Genomic DNA, 21568 nt, shown 5'->3' with positions numbered 1-21568 from the left:
AGATCAATATGTTTTCACACTGGACCTAAGTGTCTCTGTAGGTTTTCTGAATACATCTGCCTCTGGTGCTGTAAGCTGTGATTACCTCTCCAACAGAAGTTATATGAATGAACTTTCTGTGATCAATCCAGACTTTAAATGCCTTAATCTCAGGTTTTAAATAGCTTGATCTATAAAGCATTAAATACAAATTTTTGCAAGTATGAATTTTTAGTAGCTGTAATAAAGACAACTAAATATCCTGGTTTAATGCTGAAATAAGGAGAAGTTTGTACTTCAAGAGCCTCTATAATACCAGTTACAGTTCTGGGAGGTGTCCAGTTATTGGCTGATGATTTTTGTTACCTTGCCAAAATCAGCATTCTCTAGGACAGAAATAATTTTGCTGATGGCAATGTGTTTTTTTGCAGAGTCTTTCTGCACGTTGTGTATAAACAGGCAAGTCTTGCGATGGTGCTGTCGGATGCAGCAGAGAGGAGCGGTGTTACACCTTGCTGGCTTGCAGTGCTCTTCCTACGATGATTTGAAATGTTTTTGAGACAACACAAACCTCTGTACAGATGTAGTGAAATTACAGGATAGTACTGTGCCTTTTATTGTCCACGCTGTCCCATTCCGAAGAACCAATTCTGTAAGCTCAGACTGTTTGGGAGAAATTGTTTTTCAGAAATTAACTACTCTTAGTACAGTCTCTAATGTTTGTTCGCCAGCTGCTTTCTTCTTACTCTGCTGCTTAAAACCTGAGATCAGATTAGAAAAATGTTTTTAGAAAAATTTCCTGGGTGGTACTTTGGTGCTCCTGACACTCTCGATTCTCAAAGACTTAGATGCAAAGACCTTCCATTGCATATTGCTTTCCCACTCTGTTTGGATTGAATTTCTCAATTCCAAATGTTTCATAGGCTGTTCTTTTCGGTTTCAGGTAAGCAAAAGTAATAGAAGTAAAGGCATTTCTAAAAGGCCTTGTATCTTTTTTGTCTGCAGCACTGACTTTAAGAGTTTTGAATCATTGAACATGCTCCAGTCCATGGCCACAAAGAACTATATAAAACTTTGCCAGCAATTGTGAATCTCTGTTTACATCAGGCAAGCTGGCACTGACAGCCACGAGTGGGGTCTGGAAGACTGTCCCTTTTGCAGCCTCAGTACGCTCCCTGATAAGGACACTAGCCCAGGGAGTGGTGGCTTTGACATCTAGAAAAGACCAGAGGAGCTTTTGAGGCCTGAAGGAGTACCTAAATACATTTGGAAGAAAACCTCCCTCTTTCTTACGCTCTCTCTCCTTTAGCCCTTGCTTCCTTTCTGCATCTTCTCATACTTGCCTGATCCTATATGCTCAGAGTTGTGCAAGTGCTTGTGCTGTTGTGAACTGGACTTATGAAATGACGGATGTTTAAAATATCTCATCGCTCTAATTTCTGGAGAGACGCTTAGAATTTGGATCAGCGCACAGCCCTAAGAGTTGCATCTTTCAGGGGGTGATGAAATGCAGGGCTGAGATGGGAGCAAGCGGGTGGAGAGCCCTTTTGGTCAGGTTTTACCGCTGCTGGAAACATGCAATTGACTTATACCTCGGGTACGTACAGTGGTTAAAATGAGAATTACAGCAAAAGCAAGCTTTAACATGGAATAAGAAAACAGGATTGGGGTAGAGATAAAGGAACAGAAGATGAAATACGCAGAAAAAAAGCGCTTGAGGGCCAGATACTCCCTAATAAAATTTGGGATGCTACGCAAGTTGTTGAAGTCTTGTCATTACTCTCCTATCAGTAAATGTCTGGGAAAACCATCCAGCAATTAGTCTGCACTCCCTCCCCCACTGCAGGTCCGCATGGAGGGTGATAATTTACCGTGCAGTCAGTTGGGGCAGAAATCTATGCAGAGAATGTAGAGAATCTGACCCTGTTGGTGAAAAACACAGATGTCATGACTATCTACCTGATACAAATTTCTGTGTTTTAAGTGTATTTAGTGGTTTGTTTTTTTTAAGCTTCTCAACTTACAAGATGTCAGGAGGGTGCCTTAACCCCTGGAGCACGTGTGTTACAATACGGTTATTGTAAAATCGCAGTCTGTTTTTCCTGTGTGGCCTTTACCTCACGGGAGGCAGGGGATGAGCAATTCCTGTGAATGGACAACAACTTTTGAGAGAAGGAAACTTCTGCCAGGAGGTTCCTTTCTCACCTACTGCAGAAGCTACAGGTAGCAAGTTGGGTAGCAACACACACAGAAACAGGAGGGGTAGTGTCCTTGTTAAAGCAACAAAATGCTCCTTTGAGGAAGCAGATTCTACCCCTGTCTCTGGCAGACACCCTGCGTAATCCTGGGCAGATTACTTCAGTTAGGCTTTCTATGCGCTAATTACTGTGTTGCTTGTGTACAGGTAACTGGGTCCTGATTGATTTTTTTTTTTTCTTAATGGGATTTGAGACTGTGGGACATGAGAACTGCAGCTAAAGCATGGGATTTTGGAAATTACAATTTGTGTGCCTTGCTTTGAAATACTAAGTACTGCGAACATTAAGTCGGGGTAGGCACCTAAAATTAACAGAAAAGTTTGAATGTAATCTTTCTAGTTCGGTATATTGCCTGGTGTATTATGCTGTGATGAGGAGTATACTAAAACCCTAATCATTCATTTTCAACGTATCATTTAAGGCCACATTTGCAGTTCAGATAAATATCTGCACTGAGCAAGACCCACCTAAGTACAAAACAGATGCTCTTATGCATGGATACACACGCCCACGCATACATAGATTTCTTACAAGTAGATGACTAAGGAAGATGAATTAAAACTGCATGGGCAGGTTTCCTTCTGTGACTTACCGAACACATTAATTTCTGAAATGCAGCTCAACCGTTCTGAGCCTCGCTTTTTAATGTTGTCCTTCACCTTTTTTGGCCTTGAAACTTCAGTTTACCATTATTAATAAAATATTAGTCACTTGGGTGGCTCCATGAAAGATAACATTTGATCGTTGGGCTAAACAGATGAGGTAACTCTAGTGCTTTTATAAATCCTGCACCTAGCAAGGGATTGCATTGCATGGCAGCAGTTCACGAGTATATCCTTGATGAACCAGACTGCTTTTTGCTCTGTGTGGGGTATTCTAAGCTTAGTAGTCACTGTCCTGTCCTGAAGAAAATAGATCACTTTGGAATTATGTCACTCAGATACTCCTGCCCATTAATGAATTCTTCTGTGACAAAATAAAGGAAATGATTTCCAGATGTTGTTCCACTGGAATGAAGATCTAGCTAGCAGGGTGTGACAAGAGAGAAGTTCAGATGTTGGCACTGGAAGTCTGGAGTTTGGTTGCACGCAATGCAGACCTAAATAAAGCTAGAAAAATTTAAGTCTCACTTGTTCTTGATTGAACTATTAGCTTAGGAGCTATTTGCTAAACCTTGCACAAGATTTCTTGGAAGTCTGAATTAAAAATCTGGATTTGTCTTTTGACCTAGTGATGGAAGTCAGAGATCTGTTGCTGCCTCTTCTTATCTGTTACTTAGCTCTGCTCTTGAGTTTCCCTTCCTTCCGTATCAGAACAATTATTTTAATTTAGTATAACTGAAGCTTGTGTTAAGCTGGCAATGTCAGAATTATTCCAAAAGCCCGCAAGATCAACAGGGAGTGCGTGGACTTGGGGCTGGTGCTGGCCCCCCCAGTGATGCTAAGCAGCACAGCGGTCTGCATCTTAAGAGATAATACTGAGGGACAGCTGCAGGGCCAGAAGGGCTTCAGTGTCGTACTGACCCCCTGACTACCTGCTGTTGAGTAACAGCATTTCCCTTTCACACCGATGTGGCTAAGCGTTTTCAGCCCAGAGCGCCAGACACCCCTCGGTGGCCCTTCCTAACAGGCTGTGTGGGTGCAGCGGCAGTTCAGGGGACCTGGCTACGTGCAGCTGGGTTAGGAACATCTCTGCTGTTGGTCTTCACATGGTGCCATAAGAGCCCTTTTGGCTGTTTTTCCTAACAGCCCTGTCCCAGCTGCACCAGAGGAGGGGACCGATGGCATCGCCATGGCTGGGGTCCCGCCTCGTGGCTGCCACCGCAGTGCCTGGCTCCGCACCAGGCTGCTCTCCACAAGGCACTCCACGCTGTGGGGGTGTCCTTTCTCGGGCCAGCATCCTCCAGCCCCACTCTAGGACAGGGCACGGATCCTTCTGCCTGGTGTTTGCTGAAGGCTCCGTATTGGTGATATGGTACAAGTGCACTTCAGACAAGTGGCGCAAACAATCTACTTCTCCAGCTTCTGAGGAACTATGGGTCTGAAGGGAGGGTGAAGCTCGTGTGAGAACAGTCTTGAGTGAGAACTCGCATTTGCCAGGAAAGGTTGGACTACGTGATCCTTGAGGTCCCTTCCAACCTGGAGTTCTGTGATTTCCAGCCCTCTCTGCTTCTAGTCAGGCAGATTGTCCCATTGGAAAAACCTCTCTCCGGACACTTTCTGAGATCTCCTTTTAGCCCAGCCCATAAGGAACAGTGACAGAGAAATGTGAAAACACCCCCCACCCCCAACTTCAAATGCATGAGTTGTGTGTATGTTTTCTCCTAAATCTATTTGTCCTTCCCAATCTTCAAACTGTTATTTTTAAGAATTCTCTCTCCTGGTATCCTGACTTGTATTTTACAGAAAGGTGCTTGAAAGCCTACAACCAAAAATGAATAACTAAAATACCATGAGATTCTAAACCACTGATAGCTATAACCAAAATACTTGATATAAGGCATGTAAGCCAGATAAAGAGGAGCAGCAGAGCTGTTGTCCTGTAGACAATTTCCTTCTGACATTGCATGTATAGCAAACAACTCCCCTTGTGTATTCCTTCATGTAGACGTGTGCTACTTAATCCCAAGGAATCCTTCTGTTATGCCCTGCGTGCTAGAGTGTATGTCAGTAAAGATCAAATGCCCAGTGATCCTTTTAATGTCTCCTGGATGAAGAAGAGCGTCGTTCCTAAACAGAGTCAGGGAGTACTCATCATCAGCAGGGTGGGCATCCCACTGAATTCAACAATTAGAGCTTAAAAACTTAGAGCTTGATTTAAGCTTAAAAAAAATTAATCTTCAAAAAAATTTTGCATTTTAAAATTCAAAAATTAGAGCTTAAAAAAAAAATTAAAGACAAAACGCTGTTTTTCAGTTCTCTGTTAGAAGTAGGTAAAACTACAGGTATTGCTGAATGTGGTAGAAACTCTGAAAAAGCCTATTTACCAGCATGTAAATTCCTTTCAGAACATCATAGATGTGGACCCTCATGGATCTGGAGTGACAGAGAGGGAAGGCGGCTCACTTAACGGCAACGTCGTGCCTTGAGCTGGCTGCAGTTGGTTCTGACTGGTGCTCACCAAGCGTTTGGGGAAATGTGGCATTGACGTGTGTGGACAGGCAGGCTGCAGCCGTTGGGTTTGCAGCCAGGTTGGGTATTTCTTAAGCTCTCACAGGACAATTGCATCAAGACCTGTCTGGTCATCTGGTCCCTGCGAGCTCCCACGTGCTCCGCATCGGAGAGCTGCCCCACGGTTCTTGGGGGACACGGAGGAGCTGTGAGCCCTGAGCCCCCAGCACCAGCAGCTGTCTGCTGCGAACGTGGGGAAGTCGGAGCTTCCATCTTCCTCAGATCCTGGGTCAGGAAACAAGAATAACAATTACCTCATGGGGTTGTGTTTTCTGTTTCGCTTGAAGTTTGTAAAAACATCCTTAGATCTTTAAAGCGCGCCAAATTAATTACTTTCCTTCCCAAATAAGTCATTTGCCAGTTCATTGAGATCAGAAAAAGTTGTTTGGTATTCCTGCATTTAAGAGGGGCCTAGGTATATTTTGACAGCAAATGTAGCAGCTCCTGTTTTGTCTTTTCCTGGTTATATGGTTGAGTGAGAAACGGTATTTGGAGGCTGAAAGCCAATGACAGGAACGTAACATCATCCTTTGTGTAGCTGCTCCCTGCAGGTAAGGACCGATTTCGGACACCGTGGTTAGCACTGGCTCATCTGCTGTCCCCAGGGGTGGACCTCTGCTGGTCTTAGCAGTACCTCCAGTTTCCGTAACTGATAAGCCTCAGTCCAAGTGGGTTTGCATTGTATTTATCGCCAATTTTGCTTAAACTTCATCTAAGATTAAACTTTACTTCAGGGTATGGTTCATACAAGCTCATTTAACAGCTCCCCTCAAGCTTTTGCTTTATAAACCACTTTTCAGTTTCTGTAATATGATTATACTGTATGGATTTCAGTGATGTTCAACAGCATAAAATCATGATTCATATTCCCCCTCTCTTCTATCCGTTAGAATCATCTGGAATTTGCAGGGTGGGCCACATGAAACATGGCTGAGCATTTGTAGAAAGTCAACATAAATTACTACAAATATTTAGTGGAGGAAAAAAAAGGTATAACTAGCTCGTTTCTACCTCTTTCTGAAAAACTAGATGCCATAAATGTAGGTTAATGTATATAAAAACTCCAGGCTTTACAAATGACTTCCACTAGACCAGATACAGTACTTCAAGGGACTACAAGCTAAAATAGTTGAGCAGCTAGATCATAGGAGTAAGTATACATTAAAAGACATTTAAGAAGTGTAACCTGGGCACACAGCAGGCCAGCAAAGACAGAGACTAAAACTGTAATGACAGTAACATCGGCAATAGCTGGGCAGTGTTGCTCGGTACTGATGGATTATTGGTCACATCTTGATGGTTTCCCATTTCTTGAAATGTTATTGCACTATTAAGGCCAGTTTTCTGGTACCTAGCTCAGGTGCACGTATACAACGTGATGGTGTCTTTAGACCACAGGACTGTTGGTGTAGGATGTGAACGATGTAACTTACCATAACCGTATATGGTGTCAGTGTAGGGGAATCATGACCTAATCTGTTTGAAATTGGCAGGTGTTACTGGGATGAAAACAGGATCGATAACAGTCTCTGCTAGGAAGAGTTAAACCTACTGTTGTAACTTACACACCACTGATGCTGTACGGCTGGGGTGATGTTCTAAAACTGCTTGTACCTGGATCCTTCGGAGCCACCCAGAGTGAGCTGTATTCCCAATTAATTAGGGCAATGGTATAGTGAAATCCTGCCAGGAGCCCTTGAAAAGAATTATAATATCAGTGATAATAGGACTTCTTTTTGCAGGATGAAGGGGCAGGTAGATTTTATTAGTAACTTAAAACAACTCTCATTCCTCCCCCTGCTCCATCTCCACCCATTTTTTTCAGCTAACTCAACAGGCAGAAAACTTGATTGAGCAAGTGGTTCCTGCCCTGGAAACTGTGTATAGATTATTTAACAAGGGTATCAAAAATCAAAACAAATCCACCTTCTGTCCTCTAACTGTGGCTCAGATTCCCTGGGAATGCTCAGTCATGCAGCAGAATTGTAGTATTTAGGAAGCAGGTTTCACCCAGATTCTGTTGGGCCTAGCAGGCTGTCTGAAACCAGAAACAGGCACTAAATTACGTTGAAATACATTGAGTACGTTTTCTACTTTTGTTTTGAATTTTCTGGCTTCACAGTCTAGAAAACCAGTATGTCTAAAGCAAATCAGAGCTGCCTTGAAGTTAATTGAAGTGATGCAAAAACCCCAGTTCCGAGAGTGACTCTGTTTGGGCTGCTGTATGCTTGAGGTATTATAGAACTTAGTAGCATTAGGTTATTAAAAAAGGGATGTTGTGTAGGTAAGATCTTTAATCCCAGGTGGCTCCGTGCTGCTGTGCCTTGCTCCCTGGATAGCGGCCGGCCGTACGTGGGCATCGCGGGCTGTGGTGCAGCCCTGCGGCGCCTCTGGGGTAGCAGAGCTAATAAACGAGGTGAAGGAGAGAGGGGCAGATGGAAGTCGTTACTAGGAAAATTCCTTGTAGGAAGGTTAGGCAACTGGGCTTCATGCTTTCCTAATCAACATTACTCTGTATTATCCTAACAAAAGGCTTTGGCTATTTGCTTCTCTTTTATTCCCCCACCCCCCTCTTTTGTGGTGTTTTTTTTTTTTCCTGTGTGTGTGTTTTATTTTTTTTTTAAGACAATGCTTAATTGCAGGTTTTTCCCTTTTAATTGGACTCCCCTTCCCGCAGCAGCCCCACTGCATCTGGTGGGGGTGCATCTCGGTGGAGGGCTGACGTGTGTCCCCCCCCCCAGCACACAGCGCTGCTCACGCCGTCTGCAGCCCCCACCCCCACCAGCAGCCCCACGGCAGGCAAAGGGGATGCTTTTGGACAGTCTTACAGGTATTCAGAAACAGATACTTCCTTTTGTTTTCATAGAGTTTCCTCAATAGATTTCCACAGGAAAAGAGGGAAATCTGTATGAAAAACAGGAAGCGGCTCTCAGAAGTTCTCTGTAACACAGCGCTAGGAGGAAGACTTAAAATAAACGCGGTTGTTTGACATGGTAGGTGATCCCAGTTCTATGATCTTACTGCAAAAACAATGATCAAATTTAACATCCTACGGCTATAGCGGAATTAAAACCCCCAGATATTTATAAACATGTATTTAGCCTTTCATTTTTGTTGACAGTAGGCAGCTGATATTTAAGCTTCTGCAACCAGGTTTTTATACCATTGTTTCTATTTCCACTTTATTGCCCTGGGCAACTCTTCTGGAAAACTTCTCATCTGCCTCAACCTTGGATGAGATCCCAAACTTTCTAACGCTGATCCATTCCTCTTGCATCCAATAAGAGACTTAATCTTTTCCCTCAGCTTTTTGGTGTTCTAGAATACAGTTTCAAATCCTGAGATTTACATATTAGAAGGAAGACAGGTTAGGATAAAATATGACAACACTTGACATGCAGAAATACTTGTTAATGAAAACCTTCCAGAAATTTCACACTGAAGTTCCTTTCTGATCCATCTTCAAATTCCCCTGAAGTTTCAAATGTGTGATGGAGAAGTTGTTCTGACTTTTTCTGCAAGCAGTGAAAAGGGAGGGGGGTGCCTGTAACACCCCGCCTCACAAGCAAGTCCAGGCACACTAGGAAAATGTTGCCGCTGATCGTGGGCTGCACCAAGATGCTCATTATAGCCCACGCCATCTTAGCGGGTGGAAGTGGCCCATTAAAACCTGGGGATGTAGCATGTGGGATGACAGTTTTTTGAGGAAGACAGCCTTACATCTGAAAAGCCTTAAAATCCTTGAGAGGAAATTTGAGCTTCATTTTAACATCTCTTTCTACATTTAGTAAAGCCAAATGTCAGGAAGAAGATGGATTCAGCTTTCGCAGTGTGTTGCTTGTATTTGAGAACGTTAGGGATAATATATTCTGTGCTCACTTCTAATACAGAAACGGGTAAAAAATGAAAGCAGAATATGTTCCTGAGTTCTACCGCTAGGTTTTTAGTAACTAGAAACATTATGTTACAAGAGATACATGAAATAAAAGTTCAACACCATCACAATCCAAAAGCATCTAACCCAAACCTGTTTATCCATACTGCTTGGCTGGCCATGCTGCTTTTTTAATTTTAAAGCTACACTAGCTACGTACCAGAATTTCATGGAAACATTTCAAGCATGGCATATTCTACTTTTTACAATTTGCACTAGAGTGAGTGTAAAAGGCTTTGTAAATCTGGAATAGTCCCGTGGAAACTGGAGCAGAAACAGGGCTGATAGGCTGCTGTGTTTCTGGGTTTCTTTTGGCTCAGTCCCACAACGAAGCCTGATGGGTTTTGTTTGCTGCTTGAGATAAAACTATTGAACAGACCGGTGTTTGTATATATACCTCACACAGAATCTAAAGATACTATTTCATCTGAGAAGATAGACTAAAAAAAAAACCCCAAACCAAACAGGAGAAACAGTTGTAGGTCTTTGTAGTGAAGGTAGACTTCCCATGGTTTTGTTTTCTCTAGATGCTTTGAACAACTAAATGGGGGGAGGAAGAAATCGGTGTAGTCTGTGCATGGTGCGACGCTATTGCATTTTTGAGCTGGGAGAGATCCCTTCTCCCTCCGAACTATCAGTTACGGTTTTTAAAATGATCTTGGCTGTACTTATTACTTGAAGGGGCTCCCAACAATCCTTCGTTACGTGGTCGCCTGCTGCCCTGCGGTGTGCCATGCTCAGTCACTGAGAGAGGCTCTAACAATCCTCCAGGTGAATTAGTATATGCTGTAGTGATTAGGCTGGCAACAGCTAAAGGTGGGGTTTAACATGCTCTGTCTGCATTTTTGATTGTAAATTCCTTGATATGGGGCAGGAGTACATTAAACGTGATATATCTGGAGGGTCATTGAAGAAAAAAAAGATGCTGGCAGTAAACTAATCCAGCTGTACACTTGTGTCCTTGAAGGATTAATGACAGCATCCCACGAGCATGCAGAAGTCTGGTTTGCATTAGCAAAGGCTCATTGAATTGCGTTCATCCTGACCAGAACTGGGATATTTAGGATAAATACTGCTTATTTTCAGGTCCCTGTCCTACTGAGAATAGAAATGGCCTTAGTTTCAGATGTAAAGGCCAGTATTAGCGCTTGTTAAAAGTTAATGCTTAAAAAGTGACAAGTTGCAGATTTGATAAAAGGTCTAAGCTGTTTTTTGGTTTTTTTTTTTTAAATAAATCATAACATCCACCCCCTGCAACAACCGGTGCATAAATTTTTATTTTCAGCAGAAGCATTTGTTTAAAACACTAGGTCATTCCCCGACTTCTAGTTAAAACCCAAACACATCATTAGTAACAGAAAGAAAGGATATATCAAGTGCAGAGCTATTTCGCATGACGTGGTTTTAAAGTCATCTGAAACTGCCTCAAGGAGCCTTCAGGTGTCTGTACCAGCGATGACAGGGCATATGGCAGTGAGATTCCTGGCAGCTGCTTTAATAATTGTTATTTAAATACAGTTATCAGAATAATGGGGAATTTAGGCTCTTGGGTCTGTAGTAGTGTAGCAGGGACATGATGGCACGCATACAAGTGTTCCCTTAAGACCTCTGTTTACTTCAGTTCTTAGAAAGGCCATGCAGGATCAAAGGTTACTTCAGCGCATTATCATTGCTGTTTAGCAAAGGGCTTAGCAAAATCGTGACCTACTGCAGGACTTCAGTGCCTGCCTTTATTCCAAAAGTTTCTGTATGCGGCCTTTTCCTCAGGTCCAGGCAACGTGATTCTGTGGAAATGTTTCAGTTGCTGTATTTTCCAACCTAGACTGTGTGAGATTCTAGGAAACAGGTTTTTTTTTCTGGCTGCATGCAATTTGACATTGACCATCGACTTTTATTCGGCTGAATGTATATTAAACTTCCCCGTAGCGAATGGTGCCTGTGTGCAGGACGGATGGCTGGGCTGTTAAAACAAGAGCTGCTTGTTTAACGGGTCTGCTCTGTGCCGTCACGCTGCTGCTGGTGACTAACCCATGTCTATAGATGGAGGCAATGGCAACATTGCTCACTGTATCTCATCTTCCCAGAACCCATCTGGTAACTCAGCAGAGCCATAGCCATCACATCTGAAATTTTAGGGTCTATTACTTCTGCAGCTAACTGTTTTCAGAACCAGCAAAGAGAGCCCATGGTGACACCGTTGCTCATGAAATAATGAGGCTGTGCCAGCACATCCCAGTCTGAGGGATGTATACTACTGGTGTGGACAGGATTTATGCGACTTTCTCATGGTAACATCAGTGTGACCTTCCTTGGTAACTCAAAGGGGAAACTGGTACCTCCGTGCTTAGGAAATTGTAATTGAACTCTGCTGCTGTCATATTATTTTGGCTCAGAACCTGGAGATCAAATAGGGGTTTACCTCTAGTCTGCTAGTGCTCCTACTTCAAAGAAATATATTGTTTTCCTGTATTTCACATCGCCTATGTGAGGGAGGAAAAAAAAAGCCTAAGCTGCAGAAGGACTGAGGATTTCCCTGTACAACTCCAAAGGCAGAGGCATGACTAATGTGGCGTTACTACTCCCTGAACTTGTACACTCAGAGTATTCGTGAATACATCCATCGAAAACATGTCCTTGTTTGTCTGCCCACTGTGCCAGGTGTTTAGCAGGTACAAGCTTTTGTGAGTTAAACGGAGTGATCAAATGTTTACAAACCCCAGAACGATGTGATGTTCACCTGGGTCCAGTTTTTGATGTGTTCTAAAATAGCAAACGGTTTTCTGAAGGACTGTTTCAATTTTAGAAGCGACTTGAAGTGGAGGCTGTTTATGAAGTTGAATGAGGACCCAGTTATGGGATTTTCAGTTTCTCCTGTAATAAAAATGGTGATCAGATTTCTGCACCTTCTTAAACCAAGAACTCTACAAGTTGGAGCTTCATCATGTAGAACCCAAATTTGATACAATTAAAATGGTATCAGTGGCTTGATTTAAGCCACTTGGAGCCTGATTCATGATTTTACATCACCATTCTGTAAGATAACAAGTTACCAAAATCCAAATAAAATGTAAGGCTTGTGTTTAAAATGTATTGATCTTTAAATGGATATAAGACAAGCTCTTACAATGGGATTTCTCTTAATTCTACATAAAAACCGTAGGGAGTGATTAATACTCAGCGGATTCTTCTAGTGAGAACTGAAATACCCCATGAGTTTTCCAGTCTTTTTCAAGTTAATACGCAACAGTAGGGTGTGGAGAGAAATGCTTATCACTTTTGGAGATAAATTTAATGCACTTACATTTGATCCTAACCTTAGGTACAGCTATAAAATTTATTTCATTAGAACATTTCTTTCTTTTCCCTTAAGCATTCAGTTGTCAGGCCAAGGACAATCATGCCACCTATTCTTGTTTTATTCTATTCTTGCTTGTGTCTTCCCAGGGACTGATCTATTCTGTATGTGGCTTTTTTTTCTTTATATAGAAGACAATGGATATAAGAACTTAGGATCAACCACACTATGCTTAAGAGTTTCTCCTTGCCCTGTCTCTGACGGGGAGTTACAGGGGATGCTTCACAACAGCAATGCAGCGCAGAGCAAGCCCGGAGCAATCTCTTCCCGGGTCCCAGTAATCAGCGCCTCGAAATTTCCACACGCAGATTGCGCACGTGGACTCCTGTGGTGGTTTAACGGACAGGTAAAAGCTTGTCCTTATAGCCACGGAAAAGCTTATCTGAATATTTAAATGGTTTCACAGAACCGTATCATTCGCTTTGACAGCATTGCGCCTCCCTGTTGGGAACGGTATTGTCGTGGCTGGTTTTCCCTGGGCGCTGGCTCCCTTGGAGCGTGCCCGGCGTGGGTCGGAGCGCACCGCAGGCGCTGCCGGAGCGATGCACGCCGAGCGAGCGGACAGACCGCCTCCACTTCTTGCAGCGTAACAAAACCAGGCTGTGCTCCTGCCCGACGCGCTGGAAGGCCCCGGGGGTCTTGTAGAGGATTTAGGAAATCGCGTTTACTCTTTCTGAGCTCTGTCTATCGCTGCAGTTCCCCTGAATTGGAAAGGCTGCATCTGAGCAGAGTTTTGCTTGCAGAATAGCCTTTTTTTCCAAGGGTGGGATTAGTTTTGTTGGCCTCTGTGCAGAAAACTGAATTGTGGACTATAGTTACAGTGCTGCCCTGTTCAGCACTGCTGCTGTTAGCGACTTCTCACCTCACCACATTATCACAAAAGAAAGTGCACACTGAAAATTCTTAATGCATTCATGAGATGCCAGTTTGAAAGATACTCACTTTCTATGCCTTAAAAACCTTCCCAATGATTCAGTGCCCGTAATTTTACAATTTTTTGGGTTTTGTTTCTTTATTTTTAAATAATCTGCATAATGGTCATACTGCCTCCAGCAGCTGCATCTTCTGTGGAACCATCTGGGCTGCCTCGCCTGGCGGGGCTGGCGTGGGGAGGGGGGTTTACTTATTCTTTCTGCTGCTGGTGGGCTGCAAGGATCAGCAGGACCTGGGGATGATTAGACTCCAAACGGTACCTGATGTTCTCCAAGAGACTCTCTAACCCTCTATGAGAAATGCTGAAATCAAAGCAACATCCTTTCGAGGCAACGTATTTGACTTATCTTCAAGATGCATAAAAACGTCCAAACTTTGAGTGTAACACCAGTCCAGTTCTCAAACTGCCATCAGACTGACCTCATCCAGTGCATGGGCTCATTTCCTCAGCAATGACTCTGGAATCCAACTTTAGGTTAGTTTAACTATGTGCTTTTTCATTCCCTGTGGGTCTGTGGCCAATTGAAAAGTGCTCTAGAGACTGATTTTAGCATCATATACAAAACCTACTGGAAAACATATTTAAGTTTTAGTACAGCAGCCCATGCTGTTACATATTTATACTTATTTGCTAGCATAGCACCTATAACAATGGAAAGAAGTTTCCTAAGTTAGAAGCACAAAACAATCCATAAAGGAAAACTTTGTGGGGATTTGACCTGCAGCTTTGTGAGCTGATAAAATATGGTTTATTTTTTAAAAATAAATTCCCTGAAGGGGGAAACTACAGTGCAGTGTTTACAAAAATGATGAATTCTCCTTCTAGAATAGAATAGTTCAGTTGGAAGGGACCTACAGTTATCATCTAGTCCAAGTGTAACTCTTCTGAATTACTATTTGCTTTTTAAAGTGTCTGTATTTGATATCCGTGATGGAGTTCTCTAGAATTCACAGCATGGAGTTTTCTCCAAGACATATATTGACATGAATAGATTTGAAATGAGATTTTTCTTAATAATCTAACCAAGTACTTTCATCATGCTCCTTTATCACACATACATTTATCAGGGAGTAAAATATTCAGGATAAGGCCTGTGTTTTGTATCTTTGGTTCTGGCAAGTACACAGTAACTCTGTAAGAATAGATTTTTGAAATGACAAACATTAACATCAGGGTTCAAAACATACATAAGTCCCCAGCCACATTTACACAGAACAAAGTGCTAAGATTTATTAGGCAAAGTTACTTTCTTATCTTGCCATTTAAAACAGAATAGTTAGTATTCTGGTAACAGCAATTGTTACAGTGGTTGAAGTAAATCTAATAGTATAATTGGAGTGGTTGTAGTATATTAATAAAAAGATGGGAGCAGCAGCACTATTTAAAATCAAATTCCTTGTATTGCTAAGCAGCGCTGTTGGTCTAGGTTTGAACGGCTGCTTCGCTCGTGAGTATGAAGTGAATAAGGCAAGTGCTCCGAACGTATGCCAGACATTTAATAACTTGTTTACTATAATCCGCTTCAGCTTTGTGTTCTCCAGGATGGCCGTCTCGGTCTGATCCGCTTCCATTTGTACAGTCAGGTTATTCTTATACCCTCGCAGGGGTTTTAAAGGAGAAGCGGATTCCCCATTAATATTCTTTGGAACCTTGTCACTCCTTTTCTTGATGGGACACAATGTTGTATTTCTATCTCAGGACTACCTGGCTAGACATGCGAAAAATCCCTCTTTGGAGGGTTATAGAACACAGTTTTCTCTCTGTGACAGCCCCAGCAGTGTGAGAAACCAAGTTAGACTTGCATGGATGGGCAGATATCAGTGAGGCACTTGCATATGCACGGTGGATGTAAGGCATCACGCCAGCCTCTATCGAACAGAATCTTTACTATTGCATGTACATATGCACATAGCAAGTCACTTGGAGTGAAGTGAGGATATGTGAACAGAGAAACACCGGCGTATAGACAGCTGCAAACAGCATGAGGGCCAAATAAATTTAAGTATTAACGTACATATTGTATTTCTGATGAATTTACAGTATTTTGACAAAGCTCTGCTTGCCCCCAGATCTCTGCCTGTGCTGATAACCACTGGGCCTACGTGCTGGTGTAACTGAAACGGATCCCTTGTAGGAAAATACTTGTTGTGCCAGCGTGTCAGAAACCCTAAGCCTAGCTTTTCAGATTAAATTTTGCCGTAGGCATAAAACGATAAAAAGGCTCTTTGCAATATTGGTACGGCTGTCTCTTGCACAAAATCCGACATCTGCGTTGAACAGCGTGTGCTGGCTTCCACCTGGGCAGGGAACCTCTGGCGCTGGGGTGGAAATGAATGAAGTGATTTGAGAGGGGACAAGAGGCATCCATCAGGCAAAGCCCAGGGTGTGAAAGCACAACCTAAAGGTAGGGACTTGTGCAGGGATTTGTCATCCTAGATTTTGGTTGGACTCTTCAGTTATCTAATCCTGTATCCTACTTGATGTCCCACAAGCAGATGCTTATGAGGAGCGTGCAAGACACCTCGTGCTAGGTGGCTAACAGGTGAAAATTTTTGTCTAAAGCCAAGAGTCAGACTTTGTCTCTCACTGAAACACACGGTGCAGAGATTTTCCAAAATTCTAGCTCATGTTTATCAATAAGAAATTCTTCTTACCAGAGAAATAAGCCTTTTTAAATCTTGCTAATCTCCAGGTATCAGTGATACTTTGTAGCAACCACCTCTCGTTTAGTTGCACAAAGAATTAAATGGCATCTGTAAGCTTGTAGTTCAACGTTTGCTATCCTAAAGGTAATTGTAGAACCATTAACTGAGGTGAGTAATAGCTGCCTACTTCTATGGTCATTATAATCTGACTTTTTAGATTGGGAAACTGATATATGAAGGAAAACCACCAGATTCTTCAAAAGCTGTTGTCTGAGGTCTGAGTTGGGGCTGAGCTTAGACATGGGCCCTCTTCAGCTGCCAGTGTGTTGGGTAAGCTTGGCCCCAGGGCACTAACCTCGGGCTCCTGCAGGGGAACACACGGTGATGCTAGAGATGCTCCTAAAATCAAACTACGTTTTGCTATTTTATGTATGTTAAGTTCAAGGAGAATACCTGTATATACATCTCCCCTGATGTTCATGTACCCTGTTGCATCCTCAGCCCTTCCCTGCCCTACGCTCTTCAGTGTGTGTGTAGATGTGCTTGGTGACTCAGGTAGGGATGCCGTCTTGCCATTTAATATCTGTAAGAGTGGTGTGGATTTTGGTTTTGGTTGTTCGTTTTTTTGTTGTTGTTGTTTTTAAATTGGTATTTCAGTTGCTTTCTAAATCCATGTAACCTTTCATCAAGCTAAGCATCTTGCGGGAAGGTGCTCCCCAGCTTGCTTTATCTGCTGCGTAGGAACCACTCTTTCTGTCTGCTTTGAACCTGCCTCTTGCTTCCATTGGATGACTTACAGTTCCTGCACTGGAAGAGACTGAACAATTCTTCCCTATTAATCTTCTTGATCTTGATAAAAATTTTATAGACTTTTTTCACTCATCTTTCCTCAGCTATCTCTTTTCCACATCTGCAAGTGCCTAATATAGTTTCCGTGCCTTTTTTCCACACTTGCTGCCTTTTCTATGCCTTTTTCAGTTTTATTCTGTTTTAGCTGAAAGGTTCATAATTTCCCTTTTCTGATACAAATGTTCTATGAATGTACATAATGGTTTTCTTTGTTCTCTATTAATTTCCTAATAAATTTTAATATTACATTGGCTTTCCTCACTGCAACTCAGCAATGAACAGATACGTTCCTAGAGTTGTAAAGCTCAAAGATATAATTCCTGAGCAGTTACGCTAAGCTCAGAGTCTATCACTGTATCTGTTCCACTGGAGCTGTTGTTTGGGGCTGGTTGGTTTTTGTGTTCCCCCCTTGCCCCCAAGCACATCAGCTTTTGCTAAGATGGTAAGTGTCACCTGCCACCATCCCGTCACTCAGTATCCTAGATCATTCTGCAGTTCTTCACAGCTGATCCTGGTTCTTAACATGTGGACTAATTGGTATTTTTAAAAAATCTTTTCATTATTATTTTATCTAAAAATCAAATGATAATCACATTAACGTAGCTTTCCTTACCATGTGATATAAAGCATATTTCTCCAACTAAAACACAGACCAAACAAAAAAAAGTTTTCACGCACTAACCAAGGCAGGCTACTAGTCATGGTTAGGATCAGGATAAAACCGAAGTTAGGTACCCAGCTCCCCCCCCAGACTGGATATTCTGATCTGAATCCGAGCTTTGTGATACAGTTGCACTTCCAGTTGAGATATGAATCAAATTACTGAGGTAAAACTTTGCCGTGTTTAATTCCAGGATTAATTTAGACTTGCCTCTGAACAATCATCTCTCCTGCAGTGTTTTTAATGAGATAGAAACATCTTGATTCATCATGGGTTTTAATATATGACAAGATTTTTTTTTTTCTTAATATAAAAATCTATTATGGATATCATCCACTAAGTACATTAACAATACGTGCAGTATGTATTTGTTTAATTGAGGGTGGAGGGGAAGCCCCTTTAAACATCAGGATACACAACCTAAGGCACAAACTCCTTTACACCTGTTCTGCAGCACTCACCTCTGACCTGGTACTTTGGGTATTATATTCTAGGCCAAATCGTGGGTTTAGTTTGATCTATAAAGTGATGGAAAAAATCTAGCATTTTTGTAAGCATGGCAAAGCAGCATATGTTCCCAGGGTCCTGGGAGGATTTTTGTCTTTGAAAAGTTGCTTTATTTTAAGCTTGGTTAAAACACAGAAGAAATGTTCAGAAGCATTGGTTTGCTTAACTTCACAAAAAATAATAAACACCTAAAAGTGAACTTGGGCCTCTATGTGCTGAATTGATGGATAATTCATAAGCCTGCTTTTAAAAACAATACACTACACACCGTTTTCTGTCTGTATTTCAACAGCTCTCCCAGTTCACATCCATCTTGCCTATCACGAGCGCTTGTACCATTCTCCCTCCAACACAGAACTTAATTAAAATCACCCATTCTTGTGGCCAGAATTAAAACTTTACTTTGAACCCGTGCTCTGACCCTTTCTGCAGCCTGACCAATGACAGTTCGGATCTTCCTTGCACTGGTGGTCCTGCTGATCCTCTTCCCTTTGACCACAGATATACACCCTCGGGTTACAGTTAATTTTATGCATGCGGGGACCCTGCGGGCTGTGTTTAGAGATGGAGAAGGCAGGGCATCTGTCCTTCACCATGGCTGTTCAAGCACCAGCCTCTGTCCTAACGAAATCCAGGAAACCAGCAGCTGAGCATCGCCTGCTGCCTCCCAACAGCCTCTCGTTCTGCTTTGTGCAGACCCCGCGGGCCCATCGCTCGTCCTGGCTGCTTGATTTACACTTCCATTCCCTGGGTCAAAAAACAGGCTGGCGAGGGAGGAAGGCTGAAAGAAGGTGACGCTTTGACAGCTCCTTTTTCACAGTAATGAGCAGAACTGCTCTTTCTTTCCCCGTTCCTGCCCACCGTGGCCTTTTCTTTAGACCTGCGTGACGGGAAGAAATTGCCGGAGCAGCTCCAGGGGCCGGCAGGAGGTTCTGGGGGGGCTCTGCCTAGGGAGCCATGGCTTTGCTTAGGGGTTATTTTCTGTTTGTTTCATCTGTATAACGACAGGTGGATGCAGATTAATAGAATTAAAAGTTTTGACTGGAGCATGTGAGGCAGTGAAGCATCAGTCACTTCCCGGTGACTTCGGTACCATGCGTCATGCTCGCTCCCACAACAGAACTCCGTTAATTTAGCCTAATCCATGGGAGCCTGCCACAGAAAAGCTCACTTCTTGGAAGGGGAAGAAATAATTGCTACCTTTCCAGCATTAATAATCTTCCATTCTAAAAAGAACGTTGTTTAATAGAGAGGTAATTTAGATTATCAGTAACCTGTATCCTAAATAGAAGAAAAGATTTGTTTGATACAAGACAGTGCTGTTTGCAGAAGCAGAGCCATAACTGATAAGGCTGGAGAATTGCAATTTAAGTATAAATTATTTTTGGGGCTTCACAACAAGTGCCAAGCCTTAGGGATTGATAGTTTCTCTGATTTATACGAAGTACAGGTCTATACACTTCAGAGCTCTCAGGATTTTAGACGTTTAATCATGATTATTTGATGTGAATTCTGAGCTTACATTGTTCACATAGTGCATAATATTTACCCAAAAAGCTTTAAATAAATTTGCTTTTTAAAGTTTCCTCTTTTAAAATGTATTCGAAGCACCATTTGGAAACCGTAGATCATGATGAACAAAAAACCCCAAACCAAAGAGAGCAAAGGTGGGTAACAACAGGAGAGGGAGAAAAGCAGCAAGCGTAAGATTGACAGCACAAGAAGAGACTCAGTATATCATTCTAGTGTATAGAGATCAATCATAACTTTTCTGAAAGATGCCAACCCCCTGGCTACACTGAAAAGGTCTTTCATTCCAAGTCAGCGCCTTCACCCGGGAATATCGTACCAGTGGCGGTAATATTTCACAGCCAGAAGTCTTCTCCTCCTGCAAAACCAGGCACACCACGGGCAGGGCTCCAGCAGCACAGACATACCGGCTTTCCAACCATGTCAGCTAAGAGCATCCTTTTGGTTTTTTTTGTTGTTGTTCTTTTTCCTCTCCTAAAAGAATTGTCCTGGGGACCGTGGATAGGATTGGAAATTAAGCAGAGCTATGTATGAGCACGAATGGAAATACAGATCTTTCAGGCTGAGGACCAGCTTCTCTCCTGACTTTTGCTTATAGCAGTTCAAATGTTTCCTTTTTTCTTTGTTTTTGTTTGGTTGAATTAGGAATCCGAGGAAAAACATGTTTTGCATCTAAGAAAGCTGCCTCTTCAACATAAAATGAAGTATTCCATGTGGGTTTCATTTATTTTTTTATGTCTTAAAATGGTATTTTGAAATTGAATTTAGCTGTAGTGATTTAATGTCATTCAGATAGGAAAAATCAAAACATTCCAGCAAGAAAATGTCCAAATAAAGGACCACAATATTTCTGCTTTTCCTTTTATTTTTGTCTATGTGGAATTTTGCCTGATGTAACCTAAATATGCAACTAGTTTAAACTGTTTCCAAACTATGTTTTTGGAGGATGAACTGTTCAGCCTGAGTACTTAGCCTGGATCTATATTAAATCAGAGCAGTCTCTGTAAGTGAGTGGTCCATCTGTTTACCCCGTTCGTGCCAGATCTGTCAGGCCACCGAATTAAACAGCTATAAACAGCCCCCTTGACTGTTCTGCAGTAAAGAATATCCGAGATCTGTGCTTTCAAGGGCGTGCTTGTGTTGTGGGGTATAAAATCACTGGAATGAATTCCAAAGAGCGGGTTTGTGCTGTGCAGCTCTGCAGCACGGGGATGTGGGATGCTCAGGACGTTGTGCCCATGCAGGAGCTCTAGAGCGGGCTCACGGGGAGTCAGCACGCTCATGCACCACAAATACAGGTGTAACGTATACTGTTTTTTTACTAAATACAGGTGCACATATACTGTTGGAAATCCCACCCTCGGCTATTTGCTGACACAGAAATGGGTAGCATAACCTACTTTTGTGCAGTATTCATAAGCATTGGCTTTGCTTTGATTGCTTATATTGTGTAATTTTCTGCTAAGCAGAGTGCTATGGAGACCTACCAGCTCCAGTGTGAAAATACTTTCCTCGGAGTTCAACTTCAGCCTGACAATGTTCTGCTTTAAACTCGGCTGACCCCACTATACGCAGTTCCAAATACTTTTAAGTTATGTGAACTAACACCAAGGACATGCAAGGGGGTCAAGTACAGAGAATAAAAGCAGAGCAGATGTGCTCGTGAATGCCAGATTTCTCGGCGTTATGATTAATGTGACATCGTGACCCTTCCCTGAAACGTTCTGCTCTGAAAAGAGACTCTTC

General features: G+C 42.4%; 1 protein-coding gene across 1 annotated transcript in view; it reads right to left on the bottom strand.

Moving 5' to 3' along the window:
* Window positions 1-21568, bottom strand: part of EFCC1 (EF-hand and coiled-coil domain containing 1) — a 59575-nt gene that overhangs the window by 26230 nt on the left and 11777 nt on the right. Inside the window, exon 3 of the mRNA XM_040589354.1 lies at window positions 19452-19465. Within this exon, the coding sequence (XP_040445288.1) occupies window positions 19452-19465 (14 nt within the window). The remainder of the gene's footprint in view (window positions 1-19451; window positions 19466-21568) is intronic.

This window comes from Falco naumanni, chromosome 4 (genome assembly GCF_017639655.2).
Source record: "Falco naumanni isolate bFalNau1 chromosome 4, bFalNau1.pat, whole genome shotgun sequence".
Classification (NCBI taxonomy): Eukaryota; Metazoa; Chordata; class Aves; order Falconiformes; family Falconidae; genus Falco; species Falco naumanni.
The sequence above is the reverse complement of the archived record's forward strand: the minus strand, read 5'-3'. Positions and strand labels throughout refer to the sequence as shown.